Source organism: Dendroctonus ponderosae, unplaced genomic scaffold (assembly GCF_020466585.1).
Source record: "Dendroctonus ponderosae isolate FM_Combo_2020 unplaced genomic scaffold, Dpon_F_20191213v2 Dpon_F_20191213_3, whole genome shotgun sequence".
NCBI lineage: Eukaryota > Metazoa > Arthropoda > Insecta > Coleoptera > Curculionidae > Dendroctonus > Dendroctonus ponderosae.
Window position 1 is genome coordinate 4,680,588 of NW_026018508.1, and position 15,843 is coordinate 4,696,430.

At 31.5% G+C, this 15,843-nt stretch overlaps 1 protein-coding gene across 1 annotated transcript in view; it reads left to right on the forward strand.

The window, feature by feature from the left end:
* LOC109540337 (dynein axonemal heavy chain 7) overlaps positions 1-14,064 on the forward strand; it is a 65,271-nt gene extending 51,207 nt beyond the window's left edge. The window contains exons 54-58 of the mRNA XM_019908685.2: positions 3,717-3,951; positions 6,646-6,797; positions 7,540-7,677; positions 7,776-7,919; positions 13,787-14,064. Of these exons, the coding sequence (XP_019764244.2) occupies positions 3,717-3,951; positions 6,646-6,797; positions 7,540-7,677; positions 7,776-7,919; positions 13,787-13,993 (876 nt within the window). The 3' untranslated portion in view covers positions 13,994-14,064. The remainder of the gene's footprint in view (positions 1-3,716; positions 3,952-6,645; positions 6,798-7,539; positions 7,678-7,775; positions 7,920-13,786) is intronic.
* The last annotated feature ends 1,779 nt before the right edge of the window (positions 14,065-15,843 follow it).

Genomic DNA, 15,843 nt, shown 5'->3' on the forward strand with positions numbered 1-15,843 from the left:
TGTCTCTTAATTAATCGCTTAAAATGGAATTGAGCAGAATCACTTACGTGCATTAAAAGCAAGTTGACGACTTTACATTACTTTGCAATAAATTTCTGGATCTGCTTGCTCTGAATATGTCAACAAACTTCAAGACGTATTCTTCTACTTAAGATAATTTTAGTGTTTAATAAATTTGCTATGTTAGATAAGTTTATTTAGGGACATTTGCTTTTAAACCATTACGTAAATGAATACTTGATATTTGTAGTAACTAAAAGGTTTTTTTCTACTGCTTTCCTAGGATCGTGTGGTGAGTATTTGAGTTTTAAATTTTAAAGGCTAAAATTGTTCTAAAAAGGCCCATTAGAAGACAGCAATATTGCAATATATTTTTTTCAGCTCAATTGTTTAATGATATGGGTTCCCAAATATATCATCAGGAATATCTTGATTTTCTGAAAGTAAACGTGTTTTCAAAATAAAATTAACGCGCCTTGTTTCCAAATTAAAACCGCGCTATCGCGTTGGTTTCAATCAGCAAATATATTAAAATATTTTGCAGAAACTGGTTATAATTCCGTTATTTTCAGATCTGCATTATCACCATCAAATGTAGCTACTTCTTCAGATTTAATCAAGAGAGACAAAATTTGTGTCATATCAAAAGCAGTGTAATGCAAATAATGATTGTATTTAACCAATAATACTTTAAAATGTTCACCTACATTTTTTTACAGATTGGGGAAATAAGGCGTCGGTTGGAGTGGAACTAGACGACATCTAACCGACGCCTTATTTACCCAATATGTACTCAAGCCACTAATTCGCATTTAAACAAAATATATATTTTTTTAAACCTACTTAAAGGTAAGATCAGCTTTTTAATAACTGGTTTTATTATGTTAGGATACAATATCTGTAAAATTGTATTATGACAATTATAGATTCCAATTTTTCATCAAAAGTTAAAAACCTGATAGAGCAATTGATCGAATTTAATGAATAGGATCGAAGATATTGTAAACAACTGTACTTTAACAGAACAATTCAGAAAATTAATTTAATCACACAACGTTGAAAACAGATTTTTACTAAGAATCAAAAATGAATTCCTACTGTTTATAACTACTAAATTATGGAAATTTGCAGAACATTTAAGTTTTGGTTTTGTTTTTCAAGTAGAAAATTAACTGTTATATTTTATTTCTGATAAATGTCAACACGAATACTTCGCTACCGATGAGTATTGGCAGAAATAATAAAGTCTTTATTTGTGATAAATAAAGCATCAAAATAGACTATATTTAAAATTTACGTTCCATGATAGCAGGAAAATGAAGGTGATGCAAGACTCTGTGCGCTACTTATTGACATGGAATCCACATCTGAACCAGAAACTTGAAATTCGATTTAAATTTGATAACGAAGTAGCATTAACGGATATTGGAAAACTTCTTAAACTTAGCAAGCGGAAATGCTATTAGAATAAATAGCATTTGAAAGTTGATAACGAAATAGGCATTCCCCGGTGCACTACTTAAACCAACATTTTAGGGACTGCCATTTTCATAACATTTAATGCGCTTACAATATTAAAGAACGACATTTGATAGCTAAGCAATAAGCATGATTGCTGCATTGCAAGCATTGATTATAAGCAATATAATCAATAATTTAAATAAATACATTGCTAATAAGAACATACTCGAGTATATCGGATGATGGTTTGGAACATTTTGGTAAAAAGTCCCTGAAATCGCAAAATTATAATAAATCTGGACAAATTGAGAAAACACTATTTCAACAAGTAATAATTTGAGTGCAATTTATAACTGATGTAACTAAAATGTACCTATTTTTCTTCATAGCAACTAAAGTGTGTTAAAACATTTATTTTATCGTTAAGAAGAAAATAAACCAATGTATTCTGGTAAATGTTCAAATTTCCACAAGCCCAACATAAAATTAAAACTATTTTTTTTGTCCAATGCTCCTTTAGGACCAATATCAGCTGATGGTAAGTTGTAACAGGCAAAACTAAATAATGATATTTGATTTTATACATTGCAAATACAAAAAATGCAGGAATCATTTATATTTGATGCCATTTTCGACTTATTTAAATAAAACTTCCGCTTTAATCAGTGTTATTCTGACTGATATTTATAAATTTCGTATAAAACGAGTTACAGATTTTCAAATTTCGTCTAATGCCGGGCATTTGATGAATAATTCTAAACGTCTTTCAATAAACGATTTAATTCAGCATAATGCTCATTAAAATGTATACAATTTCTATAAAAAGTGGCGGTTTCTAATGTTAATAAAACAAACAATTGTCATTGAAAATGCTTATTGCTTAACCGGCCCTACTTGAAAGGTACATTTTCAGTTAAGATAAATATATTTGCTTGAATATATGTATGTTGCTCCTTTATACAAGTCTTACAAATTTTACGAATAATTAATGAAAAACAGTAAATATTTTGGATTAAGTAAGGAGTATTAAGATATTTTTTATTTGTTACGGCATACGAATGTGCTTGGTAAAAGCAAATTTAGAATCAATTGTAGATTTGAGTACTTTTCTAATGCAATTCCTTGCCCATGCACTATTTGCTCGCCCTGAATAAATCATAATACTAACTTTTACGTGTACTATAATTCCATAGCTGCTAAAGCGGGTAAGTGTTCTTATATTTCCAGCTTATTGGTTAGATGTATTCGAAGGTTAAAAGCATTATATATATAAGACACTCAAGGCGAGCACGCTTCTAGTGTAAGTTAGTGTGACAACTGAAGAACGAAACTATACTTTGCACTAGAGTATTAAACTATAAAATTGGTTGCTCAATTTTATGTAGTTAATTTGTGTGTATTGCTCTGTAATCACGTGAACGAACTATAAAATACACGAAACTAGTACGAAACCTAGAATAAACACATATTCTTGCAGTCCATAAGAAAAAGCAGATATTTATATAAAAAAAGAACATTGAATGAAACCTTCAGAAATAAGATAATATTGTAAGACCTATCTTCCATAACCACATTCGATTCAGGATAAAAAATCTGTCTACTTTTTTAAAATTTACAGATCAATTTTAAGATAAAAAATAATCGTGAATGAAAACAATGGAAAATATTCAGAATTTAATCCAGAATATTCTCATGTTCTGCAGTAACCGGATTTCACTTAAACGAAATTAGGTACTTTAGTTTTACATTTAATTAACTCAATTGGAAAAGATTGTAATCCAGGTAAGCGTAATGCATGTTTTATCAAACTCATCCATGTATACGAAATCCAGATCATTTTATTCGGGTGTAATTAATTTGTTTTTGCTGGTGCAGTCGGCGCGTTTAAAATGGGAACATGCTTATTTCGCAATTATTTAAACATGTTTTTTTAATAGATTTTAAACGGATATTGGATTTTTAGCAAATAAAAAAGCATGTAGGTGGATTTTGAAGCAAGTGTGGTATTTCGGAGATTGAACAGTTTAACGTAAATTTTCAATAAAAAATGCCAATTTTTTGTAATACGTAAACTGTTTTACTGATTGATTCCGAATATATTTTCGTCAGTCTTCACAAAAGTAGATGATTTGTACACTGTACTCACTTAAAATATCGTGCACATTTTCGTTTTCACAGTAGTAATCAGCTGCAATGTCGCTGGCATCACTTTGAACGGTTTAACAATGATATGTAAATTAATCCTATCTATTTAGGATGCAATGTCGGCTTCAAGCTCTTCGAAATCTCCAGATGAAATCGTAATGGAAGTAGCCAGTGCTATTCTAGCTCAGTTGCCTAATGACTTTGATCGAGATGCTGCCATGGAGAAATACCCCGTATCATATGCTCAAAGTATGAACACGGTCCTGGTACAGGAAATGAACAGATTTAATGTCCTTCTGGCTATTATTCGAAATAGCTTGCGTAACGTTCAAAAGGCTATTAAAGGTAGGATATTGTGGCATAGTAAATATTCTAAGTGGACCATTAATTTTAAGAGAGGACTGCTAGTAAATTGGAGAAAAAAATAATTATGGATCAACGATCTGATATTTATTATAATAGGGTTAATAACATATAAAAGGTCATCAGCAAATATCGGTTTCTTAAATTCCATTCTCAAATTCCAAGTGCATTTTCATTCCCTGACTATGAAGGTAGGAAAATTATTATTATCGTGTTTTTACTTTGTACAGGATGAGTCAGCGAAGCGAGACCTCCCTACTAGATCGTACAGAAATAACGACTGGGAAAAACGTCCATATAAAAGTGTTGCAGTTGGAGTCAAAGTATTTTTTTCTGTTAGGTTGAAGTATACAGAGTAGGTCAAAAAAAGTTATGACAGTCAAGTTTTTTTTTAATTGAAATAGCCCACTTTTTTATCCAGATTTAGGTTCTACATTGAATTCGAAGAATTTTTTGTATAATATACGATGTAAGTAAATTTAATAGTTTTGAACATAACGACATTTGAATATGGGAACGCAACAAAAGTAATATGTTTTACCTAAAATGAACGATATAATTTGAGAACAGAGAAAAAAACAGAACATTTGTTTTAATATTTCCTTAAAATTATATCGTTTATTTTAGTAATAAAATTATTACTTTTGTTGTATTCCCATATTCAAATGTCGTTATGTCCAAAACTATTGAATTTAGACACATAGTACGTAATAAAAAATACTTAGAATTCAATGTAGTACCTGAACCTGGATAAAAAAGTGGGCTATTCGATTTCAAAAAATAAACTTGACTGTCATAACTCTACTCTGACCTACCCTGTATACTTGAAAGTAGGTAACAGAATATAATAATATAATAGTAACAAATACTTTGGCGACAACCACAACTTTTTTGTTAATTTATTTGTTTAGTTAAAATTCTTCCAAAATTTAAAATTTCCAAGGCTTTATTAAATTTTAAAACACTATTATTAACATTGACTTAATTATGTTTTGATTGATTTTCATGATTTGAAATCTATTTTGATCCTAGCAAATAAGGACATAATTAACTTCAGAACGCTATTTTGATAACGAAATTTTGCATATTGAACAGGTTTATTTAAAAAACGCGGTTTGGAAATAAATTTTACTATGTATTTGTTAATTGGGATCATGTATATTAATTTGTTGATTTGCAGCTTATTGAACATTATGTTTCTTTCTGGGTTATGTCGGCAGATACATATTATACAATTATTAATTTAGAGCTTATATATAAAAAGCTTTATTCAATCAGCTGCTTTTGAGTTTCTTGTTAAAATAACTGAAAATTACACTTTGAATACATGGATATAATTAAAATTAATTGATTTTAAATTGATTAAATACAAGCTTTAGCGTAATTTACAGAAGTTTATGCCATTGACCAAATTTTATTTTTTGTCTGAAGTCCACGCGTGTATAGATTTTTTCCTCCTCTATGTGCATTATACAGAGCGTCTCACGAACCAAATGAAATCTGTTGATTTCAGGCATAGACAAGCTAATGGAAGTAGTGTTTGGTGAGAGAAACAGACGTTATAATTTAAAAAATGTTTTAAAAAAATTATATAGCAATTATATGGCAAATTTGACATTTTTTTTAAGAACAACCTGTATAAAAGTAGTACCTTCGAATCTTTCGATGGATGCAAAGGCAAATATTTCCAAAACAGTTAGAGATAGGGATACAACTTCAACTCAATTAAATTTTTAGTAATATACACGGCGCGCCACTTAAAATAAACGAATTCACGTCTATTTTTAGTATGACCGAAAGTGCCCCTTTCTCCAATATTTTAGATGTATGGATCAGATTTATTTTTAGTAAAACTCAAAATTCATTGTACCTATAATTTTCGAGGCATGGACAGCAGCCAATATTTGTGGAAAACCCGGTAGAGCAAATTGAGCTCCACGAAAGATTAACTCCAGCATAAAATAGAATAATATATACAATGAAAATTTTCTCATATCTGTGTTATGTATGTATTCTTGTCGTCATTGTCTTTGCGAACTCTATGCGCCCCGCATTTTTATCGCTGCTGAAGCTGTCGCTTTTTAGAGGTCGAGGCTTAGGTGGCTTCTAACTTTTTATATTCGACTTAAGTTTATGTGCAACGGTTCTGACACTAATATATGCGGATATGCACTTTATTGCAACATTTTCTTTTTTATCGAATAAGCAGTATAAAAAGTTCCATAAAAATGTTTTGTCAATAAGGTTTCCATAAAGTGAATGATGAGTTTATATTTCTATTTTTACTTCCTGATTTATTATTACTTCCCTGTTTAGATGTTTCGTTTTACAAGTTAAAAATTTGCTTAAATATATCGTCGGCTTAAAGCTACTATCCAAAATTCCGTATTTGTGTTTGGTTGACCAAATAATTTAAAAATATATATATTTGTCTTCAAAGACTGACGAAATCCCCCAACGCCCCCCAAATAGGTGCACTAAAATATGTGTTTAATGACAGAGTTTCCAAAACGATTCTCATCTAATTTTCGGTTCGGTTTAAAAGTGCATTTAACAAAAATATATATTTCAGACTTGGTCAGTTTTAGCTTTAAGCCTCTTAGTTTAAAATGATTCCTCACCGTTTTTTGATCGTGAACAGCTATATTTTCAACTAAAAGATTGTAATTTTTCTAGGATTGATTGTAATGTCACTTGATTTAGAAGAAGTAGTTACCAGCATGCTAACGGGCAAAATTCCAGGCATGTGGGCGAAGAAATCGTATCCTTCTCTCAAGCCATTGGGCAGCTACATTAACGATTTTCTTGCAAGACTGGCATTTCTACAGGTAAGCTTTGGCATATTTCATGATGTTATTAAAGTGAATGGGAAAATCTGCCATTTACATAAATATAGGGATAATAATAACAGATCTATGAAATTGTAATATACATATGCTTTATAAAGTTATTATTTTATGTGGATCCGCAAAATGTACCTTTCCCGAGAACCTGATGTTTTTCTCACTTTAGTGCTAAATCGCTAAATTCTATACAAGTTCCTAGTAATTAAGTATAGTAGACAGTTCTGCTTTTATTATTCAGGTTTATTTTTTTGTTTGATTTTTGTAAATAAGAGTCAAATTATCATATATAACTAATGAAAATTTTTCAATATTTCTTATTGTTGTATTATTATTCCACGGAATCCGATTTTTTGATACACAAATTGTGTTGATGACACAAATAGCATTGATGCCTAATGGGTTAAGTTTAAAGTGTACAAAACTTAAGGAAAGATTGAAAACTTTCGTTAGTGAGTTTTGTGGCATGTTGCATTCTGAAAATATGTATATCCAAGTTTTCAAATTGTCCTAATTTGCGGCATCTAGCTAATTGGACAAAATTTATCATAATGGGCGAAATTCTTTATCACCTAGAAATATTTTTCTGTTTCATCTAAATACTGATTAGAAACATTCTGAAAATTGCATGAATTGAACTATGAATTCTCTGAAAAATACTCGAACTTTACATTTAAATACGCTACCACACTAGCCAATTAATTATTGAGTTGTTGTTAATTTGCAGAGCTGGATGGATGAAGGAGCTCCAATAACGTTTTGGATTTCCGGATTTTTCTTCACTCAAGCTTTCTTAACGGGAGCTCAGCAGAACTTCGCCCGAAAATATACTATTCCTATTGATTTGTTGACATTTGAGTATCAGGTATTTCGGTTTTTTACTTGGCAATTGAATATCTTCAGCCGGTTGAATGGAATTTTAGGCTATTACATATACTAATTATTTGATTATTACAATTCTAGGTGTTAAAAGTGTCCAAGTTCACGAAACCACCCGATGATGGTGTCCTCGTATATGGTTTGTTTCTAGATGGTGCCAGATGGAATGGTGAAAAAATGATTATCGACGAATCTCTTCCAAAAGTATTATATGACGTTGTGCCTTATGTAAGTTATTCTAATCATATTTCTAGCTTCATCTTCTATCAAATTATGTACCTCTGAACTGCTGTAATTAGTTAGTTTTTAAATGCGAAAGTACGCGTTGAAACATTTGTGCTAATTAATGATGCGATGAAGTACGCAAGAATTCCTCCAGTAAACTAAGATTTTTATATTTGCAATATAGGAAATCAATACAGAAACTATGACGTGGGCAGCAAAATCACTAGAACTACCAATCTGAATATACTACAAATTTAAGAGACTTGAAATCATAAATGCGGCTAACTAAACCCTATTTCCATACGCAAACATTTTCAGCTAATTGGAAGACTGCGTGGAATGGTCTTTTACAAAGCGGGGTATTTAAATAACAAAAATTGCCAGGTTTTAGTTTGACCAGACCTATTCAATAGCTTTACTAAAGTAATTAATAAAGATTGAAATGTCGCGCGTTACTCTAACGGAGTTATTTCAATCGTCCTTAAAAATGCTGAAAACATTTCAACGAAAATTAATTTTAAATTTGCCCTCAAAGTGTTAAGCCTATTTTTGCGATTATTTCGTAAAAAAACTCAAATAACTTGGTTAAACTCTTGACTGAGTCAGTATTTCACAAGACGCTAATATATCTTCTGCCATTTGAGTCCCTTTTTAACATTTTTATTTCGCCGATAACAAGTTTCAATCTGGGGTGATTATATCAGTGCAGTTAGTTCATTTTTGTTCCAAGTTTTTTTATGTTTTTGTTTTGAATGTGTTTCGCAACATTGTTATGGAAAATTCAACGAACTACATGACGACTAATAGATCAGTCACATTAGGGCTTGTGTTAAGATTCAAAATTGATAATAAGTTTGAAAATGCAATTGATAAATATACAATTGGAATGGGATTATTGAACAGATTGTATAATCTTATTCTGATCGGATGCTATCATTTGAACTTAAATTTTGCTTGAAATCAAAACGTATTCTAGACACGGATTCATATAAAGCACAGATTTTTCAGTGCTTTTTAATGGTGAAATTAATACTGAGTATTGAATATTGCAGTAGGAGAAATAGATTATTTCTAGTAATTTCAAATATTTTGTTATCAGAATTATAAAATGACAACGAAAATTACATTTTTAACTATTTTAAGGCGACAATTAATCAATTATACTTAATAAAGAAATACGACCACCAAAGCGAAGAAAAGAAAAGAAAGTTATGGAAATCCTCAAGAAATAGTTGAAACCAGCACGATTGCGCAAATGTCTAGGAGTTCGTTTTCTTAATTTGAACAATAATCCTCTAAATTAATCCACCTCAATTTTGAGAACATTTCGGTTTTATACAAGTTCGTATTCATCGAACGCACCAAATACGCAATAACAAAGCAAACGAATGGTACTCACCACGTATGTGCTCGCTCCAAAGTAGTCAATTGCACTTACCTAAACGAAAATGAATTAGTCTCAGGTCAAGAATAGAACTGACTGAAAACAGCCCGAATACAAAAACAATACTTTTTATTTTAACATGAGCTCGTATGTCAATGATTATCACAGAAATGAGCTAATTTGGAAATAATTACGATAAAATTGTAGATACCGTTAGAAAATCTGATTGAAAACTGAACAAAAAGAAGTTGTATTGTGCTCAAAGCTTACCAACACGTCGAAGTAAAAGTCCACGTAAACCTCTGAAGCCAAATAGAATTAAATGTAACAAACTATCACCACTAATCCGCAATGTTTATTAACTAACACTCGAAAACTAAATCGAAATATTTAGATTCGGCCAAATGATCAAATAGTTTCAACCCGCTCGCGTTAAACCACCAAAAAATCTCGACAAACTGGTTTATAGAAAACTAGTTTATGGAAAGCAAGCCCTACCGATCGCAAATATTTGACTGTTTATAAGCAAATGTTGAAGAAAACGCCCTGAAACGAGCACCGTTTACGTAAAAACATTCGCAAGGCATTTTACGTTCTGGGTACACGCATACAGTGAGTCCCAAAATTTTTATTTTTAAATGCAGTTTAAAGATGGTAAATTTATATGCACAGGGTGATCCAAAAATAAATTCGACTAACAACTTCATTCTTTCAAATGGAAGAACCTATTTTCTACTTAAATTTACTCATGTACATTTGGTCATTTGGTGTTGTTTGCCTAAATCTGGAAGTTCTGCTCGAGATGAAAATGAAGACTTTACTTTTTACTTTGTTTGGAATAAAATTCATGTAACTCTCTTTCGCAGATTACGGTCAATTTACACATGCAGAAATACAGGGTGGTTTTTTAGTGCGATAGAGTCTATTATTTCTGTTGGTGTTGAAGTTTCGAAATATAGTTTCATATAAAAGTTGTTGACGCACAAAGCGCGCACATTTAAAAAATATCTTATGATACAGAGTGTCTCTCTCAAAAAAGCGAGGCAGTATCAAAGTGTATTTTTTCAAACAAAATTACCTATTTTTCTTTAGCTCATGGAATGCAGCTTGAAACGCTGCATATGCACCGTAAATTGCTTTTTTCTTACTTCCGACGTTGGCAGATTTTCGCCATTTTAGTAAAATTTCGCTAAAAAACATGTTATCTAAAAATTCATTGTAGAAGCAAAAAAAATCAGTTATACAAAAAAATACGCCTTTCCAATCACCACTTTCTGTCAATCATCACCAAGATCTGTTAAGAATTCTATTGAACCAAAATATCAATAGATTGTACAGGGTGTTAACAATTTGGACTTCAATCTAAAACTTTTTTTTAAATGGGAGTACCTGCATATTAATACGTCATTAGATAGACAATTTACAAAGTTACAAATTCGCATTTACAATTTAAGCTGTAAATTAACCCTTTTCAAATTATAAATTCTTTTATTTAAAAATTTCAAAAAGTTGTTACTTTTTTTAAGGTGGCTATTGTGGTAATTCATTAAATAAGTGTCAAATTTTGATGATACTTGACATAATCAATGAATCAAATGAAAAAAATTTATCAATGCAAGTGCAACGTTTTATAAAATGCATAGAATTTCATAGCAAAAAATGCAATAAAACTGCACCCGTCTATAAAAATAAAAATGTAATATTATATCTACAGTGATATTTTAAAATAAATGTTCAATATGATTTCCGTTAACATTTAAGCAACTATTAAAATCTACGTTTTTGAAATTAATCGCTAAAGCAGTTCAAAACAATATCATTAATGCTTCGAAAAACAGTTGTAATTCGTTCCTTCATTTCATCTTTTGTAGTTGGAGTTATTTTATAAATTTCGTTTTTGACTTAATCTTATAACAAAAAAATCAATTTTTGTCAAATCGGGTGAACGCGGTGGCCACAGAACAGGCCCACCTCTGCCTATCCACCTCTCAGGAAATTCATTATTTACTCATGAATTTGAGCTGTATGGTGAATTGGAGCTCCGTCACGTAAATACCACAATATTTCCTTGATATAGTTAGGTAAATGATCAATTAAACGCGGCAATTCAAATTTTGACACTTCAATTACTCACCTCCATAGCCACCTTACAAAATGTAGCAACTTTTTGAAATTTTTAAATAAAATAAATTATAATTTGAAAACAGTTGATTTCACAGCAAGTGTAAATGCAAATTTGTAACTTTGGAAATTGTCTATGTAATGACGGATTAATATACAGGTACTTCCATTTGAAAAACAAAAGTTATATTGCGTTAAAAAGTTTTAGATTGAAGTCCACATTGTTAACACCCTGTACAATGTATTGATATTTTGGTTCAATARAATTCTTAAGGGATCTGTGGTGATTGTAAAAGCGTATTTTTTTGTATCTCTGACGATACGGCAATAATCTGCCAACGTCGCAAGTAAGAAGAAAAACAATTTACGATGCATATGCAGCGTTTCAAGCTGCATTTTATGAACTAATGAAAAATGGGTAGTTCTATTAAAAAAAAATACACTTTGATCTTGCCTCGTTTTTCTGAGACACTCTGTATCATATAAGATATTTTTAAAACGTGCGCACTTTGTGCGTCAACAACTTTTATATGAAACTATTTTTGAAAAGTTCAACACCAACAGAAATAATGGACTCTATCGCAATAAAAAAACCACCCTGTATGTTGTTCAACGAATAATTCGAAAGCGCAAATATCATCCCCACAAAGTTATTCCAATCCAAGGGATATTGGCAGATGATTTCGATAGTTTTAGAATTTAGTAGAAAACGGATTTTTCCGATGAAGCTACGTTCCGTTTGGATTGCTATCGTGAACCGACAAAATGCTCGATATTGGGAAACAAGAAATCCGCATTGGATGATGAAGGTTCACAGCTGGTATCCCCAAAAAAAATTATGTGTCGGGGGGAATAGTGCGCGGAATAGTAATCGGACCATAAATTTATCTACAATTTCCCCAACTTGCATTAATTTCAACATTGGTGTCTCCATTTTCCAATCCATTAGAGTCAGACTTTCCTGACGAAGAACTGCTTATCCAGCAAGTTGGTGCTTCTCGACACTATGCTGCCATTGTGCCTACATTTTTGGATAAAACTTTTCCCAATTGATGGATACAAAGGAGAGGACCTATTGAAGGGATTCCTAGGTCGCCAGACCTAACTACAATGGCTTTATTTTTGTGTGGTTACATTAAATCGAACGTCTTTTTCGATAGGCCAAACAATCTGTAGTAATTGAAAGAGAAGATCCGAAATGGTTGAAAACAGGCAAGAAGAGTTTATTTATCGCCTTCGGCAACCGTGAATGGCGACAATGGCTCTAATTTTGAACATTTAATTTGAAAGAAATCGTTGCTATTAATTATTGATGTTTTCAATTGCAAATTTATTTCAGAATCGTACTTAGAATTTCAATGGGGAATTGAAAATTGCAAATTAAAAAGATAATAAGTTGATGGTCTCAATTTAGTTTTCGGCCACCTTGTTTGAGTAAATTTGGAAAAAAACGTTGAATTTACAAATTAAAATTGCAGGATCCAAGCTATGTTTTAAAAAACAAACTCAATTTTAAATTAATTTAGACATTACTTCTGGAACTCACTGTTTTGAGAGTTTTTAATAGGCGCATTTTTCTGAAAGGAATATAAGAGAAATTCAACAGATATTTTCGTTGATATAACTGAAAATCTACGAAAAACGACATATCTATTAAAATTTGAAAAGTTTTCTGAAGAGCTTCGACCATGATTAGCAATTTATTAACTAGTCGTTATTTTCATAAATGTGTCGCAAATGCGATTTTCTTAACAATCATAGTCGCTTCTCCTTATAATAAATAACTAAATAAATATTCATTATATCTACGGGATTGTTAGAGTTTTTTAAATTGCTTTTTAATGTACTTATCGAATTTATTAACCCTGGAATATGCGCTCTCAACATTTTAAAGTATTTCAATGATCATTTAACGAACTATTGGTATAAATTATACTAAATTACACTAGAATTTAGGATAATTATTACAGTGTACCAAACATCGAAAATCATTTAAAGGTTTCGCTTAGTTTTTAATAGCTTACATCTCTACCACTCAACTTTCCTTGAAAATCGAGTAGCATTAAAGTCACCAAACATTCTTGTGAACAATGAAAACTTTCTGATTCTGAAGTGAAATTGGGCAGTTTAATGCTGATTGTTCAGTTATCTGATAAAACTCTAATGAGAGAACGCTTTGATAAACGGAATTTTAATTTTTATGTTAATTTTTCACCTAATTTGATGACCGTTTCATGAATGTTTTTTCCAACTCCCCATGTACCCGAGACCACACCTCCAGATGATTAAGGCAAAAATCATCCTGTATGCAAATATTATTAATTTGTAATTGTTTCTTAATCAAGCACAAAACTCTATTGTTTAGATATGGCTTATCCCAATCAAGCGAGACGATTTAGTGGAAAAGCACAGTTATTTATGTCCAGTATACAAAACGGCGGAAAGAAGAGGTGTATTGTCTACGACTGGACATTCCACTAATTTCGTAATCGCAATGACCTTGCCTACTGTTGAGACTCAAGCACATTGGATTATGAGAGGTGTGGCCATGTTGTGTCAGTTGTCTCAGTAACTTTACTATATAATTTTTCATACGCTTCTATTTTATACAATATTTATTGAATAAATTATTATATGCATGGATTTTTATTGTTTTTTTGTACCCCATATTTATCAAGTATCGTAAGTATTGAGTGAGTTGTGGGCCCTTTTAAGCTACTGAAGCCTCAATGTAACTTGAGATGAGCCAACTCCCAGTAATCTCTTCAAGAGCCCATATCTTCCAAAGTAGAGCATCGAAAACCAGTCATGAATATGCTATGGAACACCCAATATGTAGATCCAGAAGGTAAATAATGAAAAGAAAAGTGAATACTCCATGAATCTGATTTTCAGTGACTTTCTTTGGTTTCCTTCCACCTTAGCCAGGTAGATACAAAATTTGTTAGCGGTTGTAATTAATTGCGAAATGACAACACGCAAAAAGACATTAAAAGTGTGGAAAAGAAAATTGGAAAAAACATGAAATCGGGCGAGCGTTTTGGGGAGGAGCTGCCTGTGTGGGCGGCACACTGTCTAGCAGCAGGCTGGTATCCATGGCAACGGACTCCCGAAGTTCCGGGATATTGATCTATGCTGTGCAGGAGCAAACTTTCGGGAAGCATCCATCTCTAAAGCTCCCCGCTCTCGCGTATTGATGGAAAGAGAAGTTGGCTAAAGTTCGCTCCGTGCGTTTATTGAGCTTCAAGATTTTAAATCGAATTGAAATTCGCTAAAATGGAATGCAGGCCTGCAATATTTGAATTTCCGGGAAATGATTTTTCTGCAGTAAAAAGGTTTATCGAATTTTTAATCGTAATGTAATGTAACACTTAACTTAATGAATAATTCATTTGATTTTTAGTTTGTCCTATTTTACCTTTTTTGGCACATTTGCTGATCCTGATCGGATTTTTTTAAATTATACTGTACTTGACTAAACTCGAATCCGAAACTTTCCCTAGGTACTACCAACTGTTTCTACCTTGCCCAGCAAAGGTTTTACTTCTTTCATAGCATTTCAGCCCGTAAAACTTAACATTTCAACCATTACACATTCTCCTTTTTATTAGACTGGCAAAAAAGTGCACGTTAGGAAAAGTTTATTATAGAGAAACGCGTTTGTACTGTAGAACTGCAACCAGTTGGGGAATAACTGACTTGCATAAATAGCACTTCTTTAATACAAAGAACAAAGCAAAGATTGATAGCAAAATATTATCCAACAGTAAAAGCAGATACATTAATTGACTTTAAATTAAGTATTTGTTAGATTAAAATACGAAAGATGAACACAAAGTATTTTTACAGAATTACTGCGGTTTAAAAACCAGATAAGTTTAAGATAGTCCTGAGAGCTTCTGTTGGCAAAAGAAACTGGAGAAATTGACGTCATCTAACTTCCCGAATCGTGGGTTTTATTGTGCACTTGTTAAGGAAACTGAAAATATGACCGTTTCATAATTTTGTAAGCATATTCTTCTGACACTAATTCTTCCTGCTATTATGAATTTCATGAGATTCTTTTATTTCAATCATCATCATCACATTCATTTTCATATTCAAGTGTAAACCACAGTCGGTTCAAGAATACGCATCAAATAACTTGCGTGTAGTACATGCACTAGATTTTATGATAGGTAATAAAAAAAATGTATAAAATTCTAAATCAAATATTTCTTCAAAGCTTCATAAGAAATTTCAGCTGAATTTCTCAATTTCTGAAAGCTCCGTTCTTTGTATAGGCTAATTTATCCTATAAAATACCTCAATTTTCATCGTTACATTACATACAGTTGTAGTCCAAAGAAGAAGGTTTGAATAATTTAATTTTTCTTTCAGTAGTAACTGATATACTTTACACTTTAGTAGGTACTCCGGGTA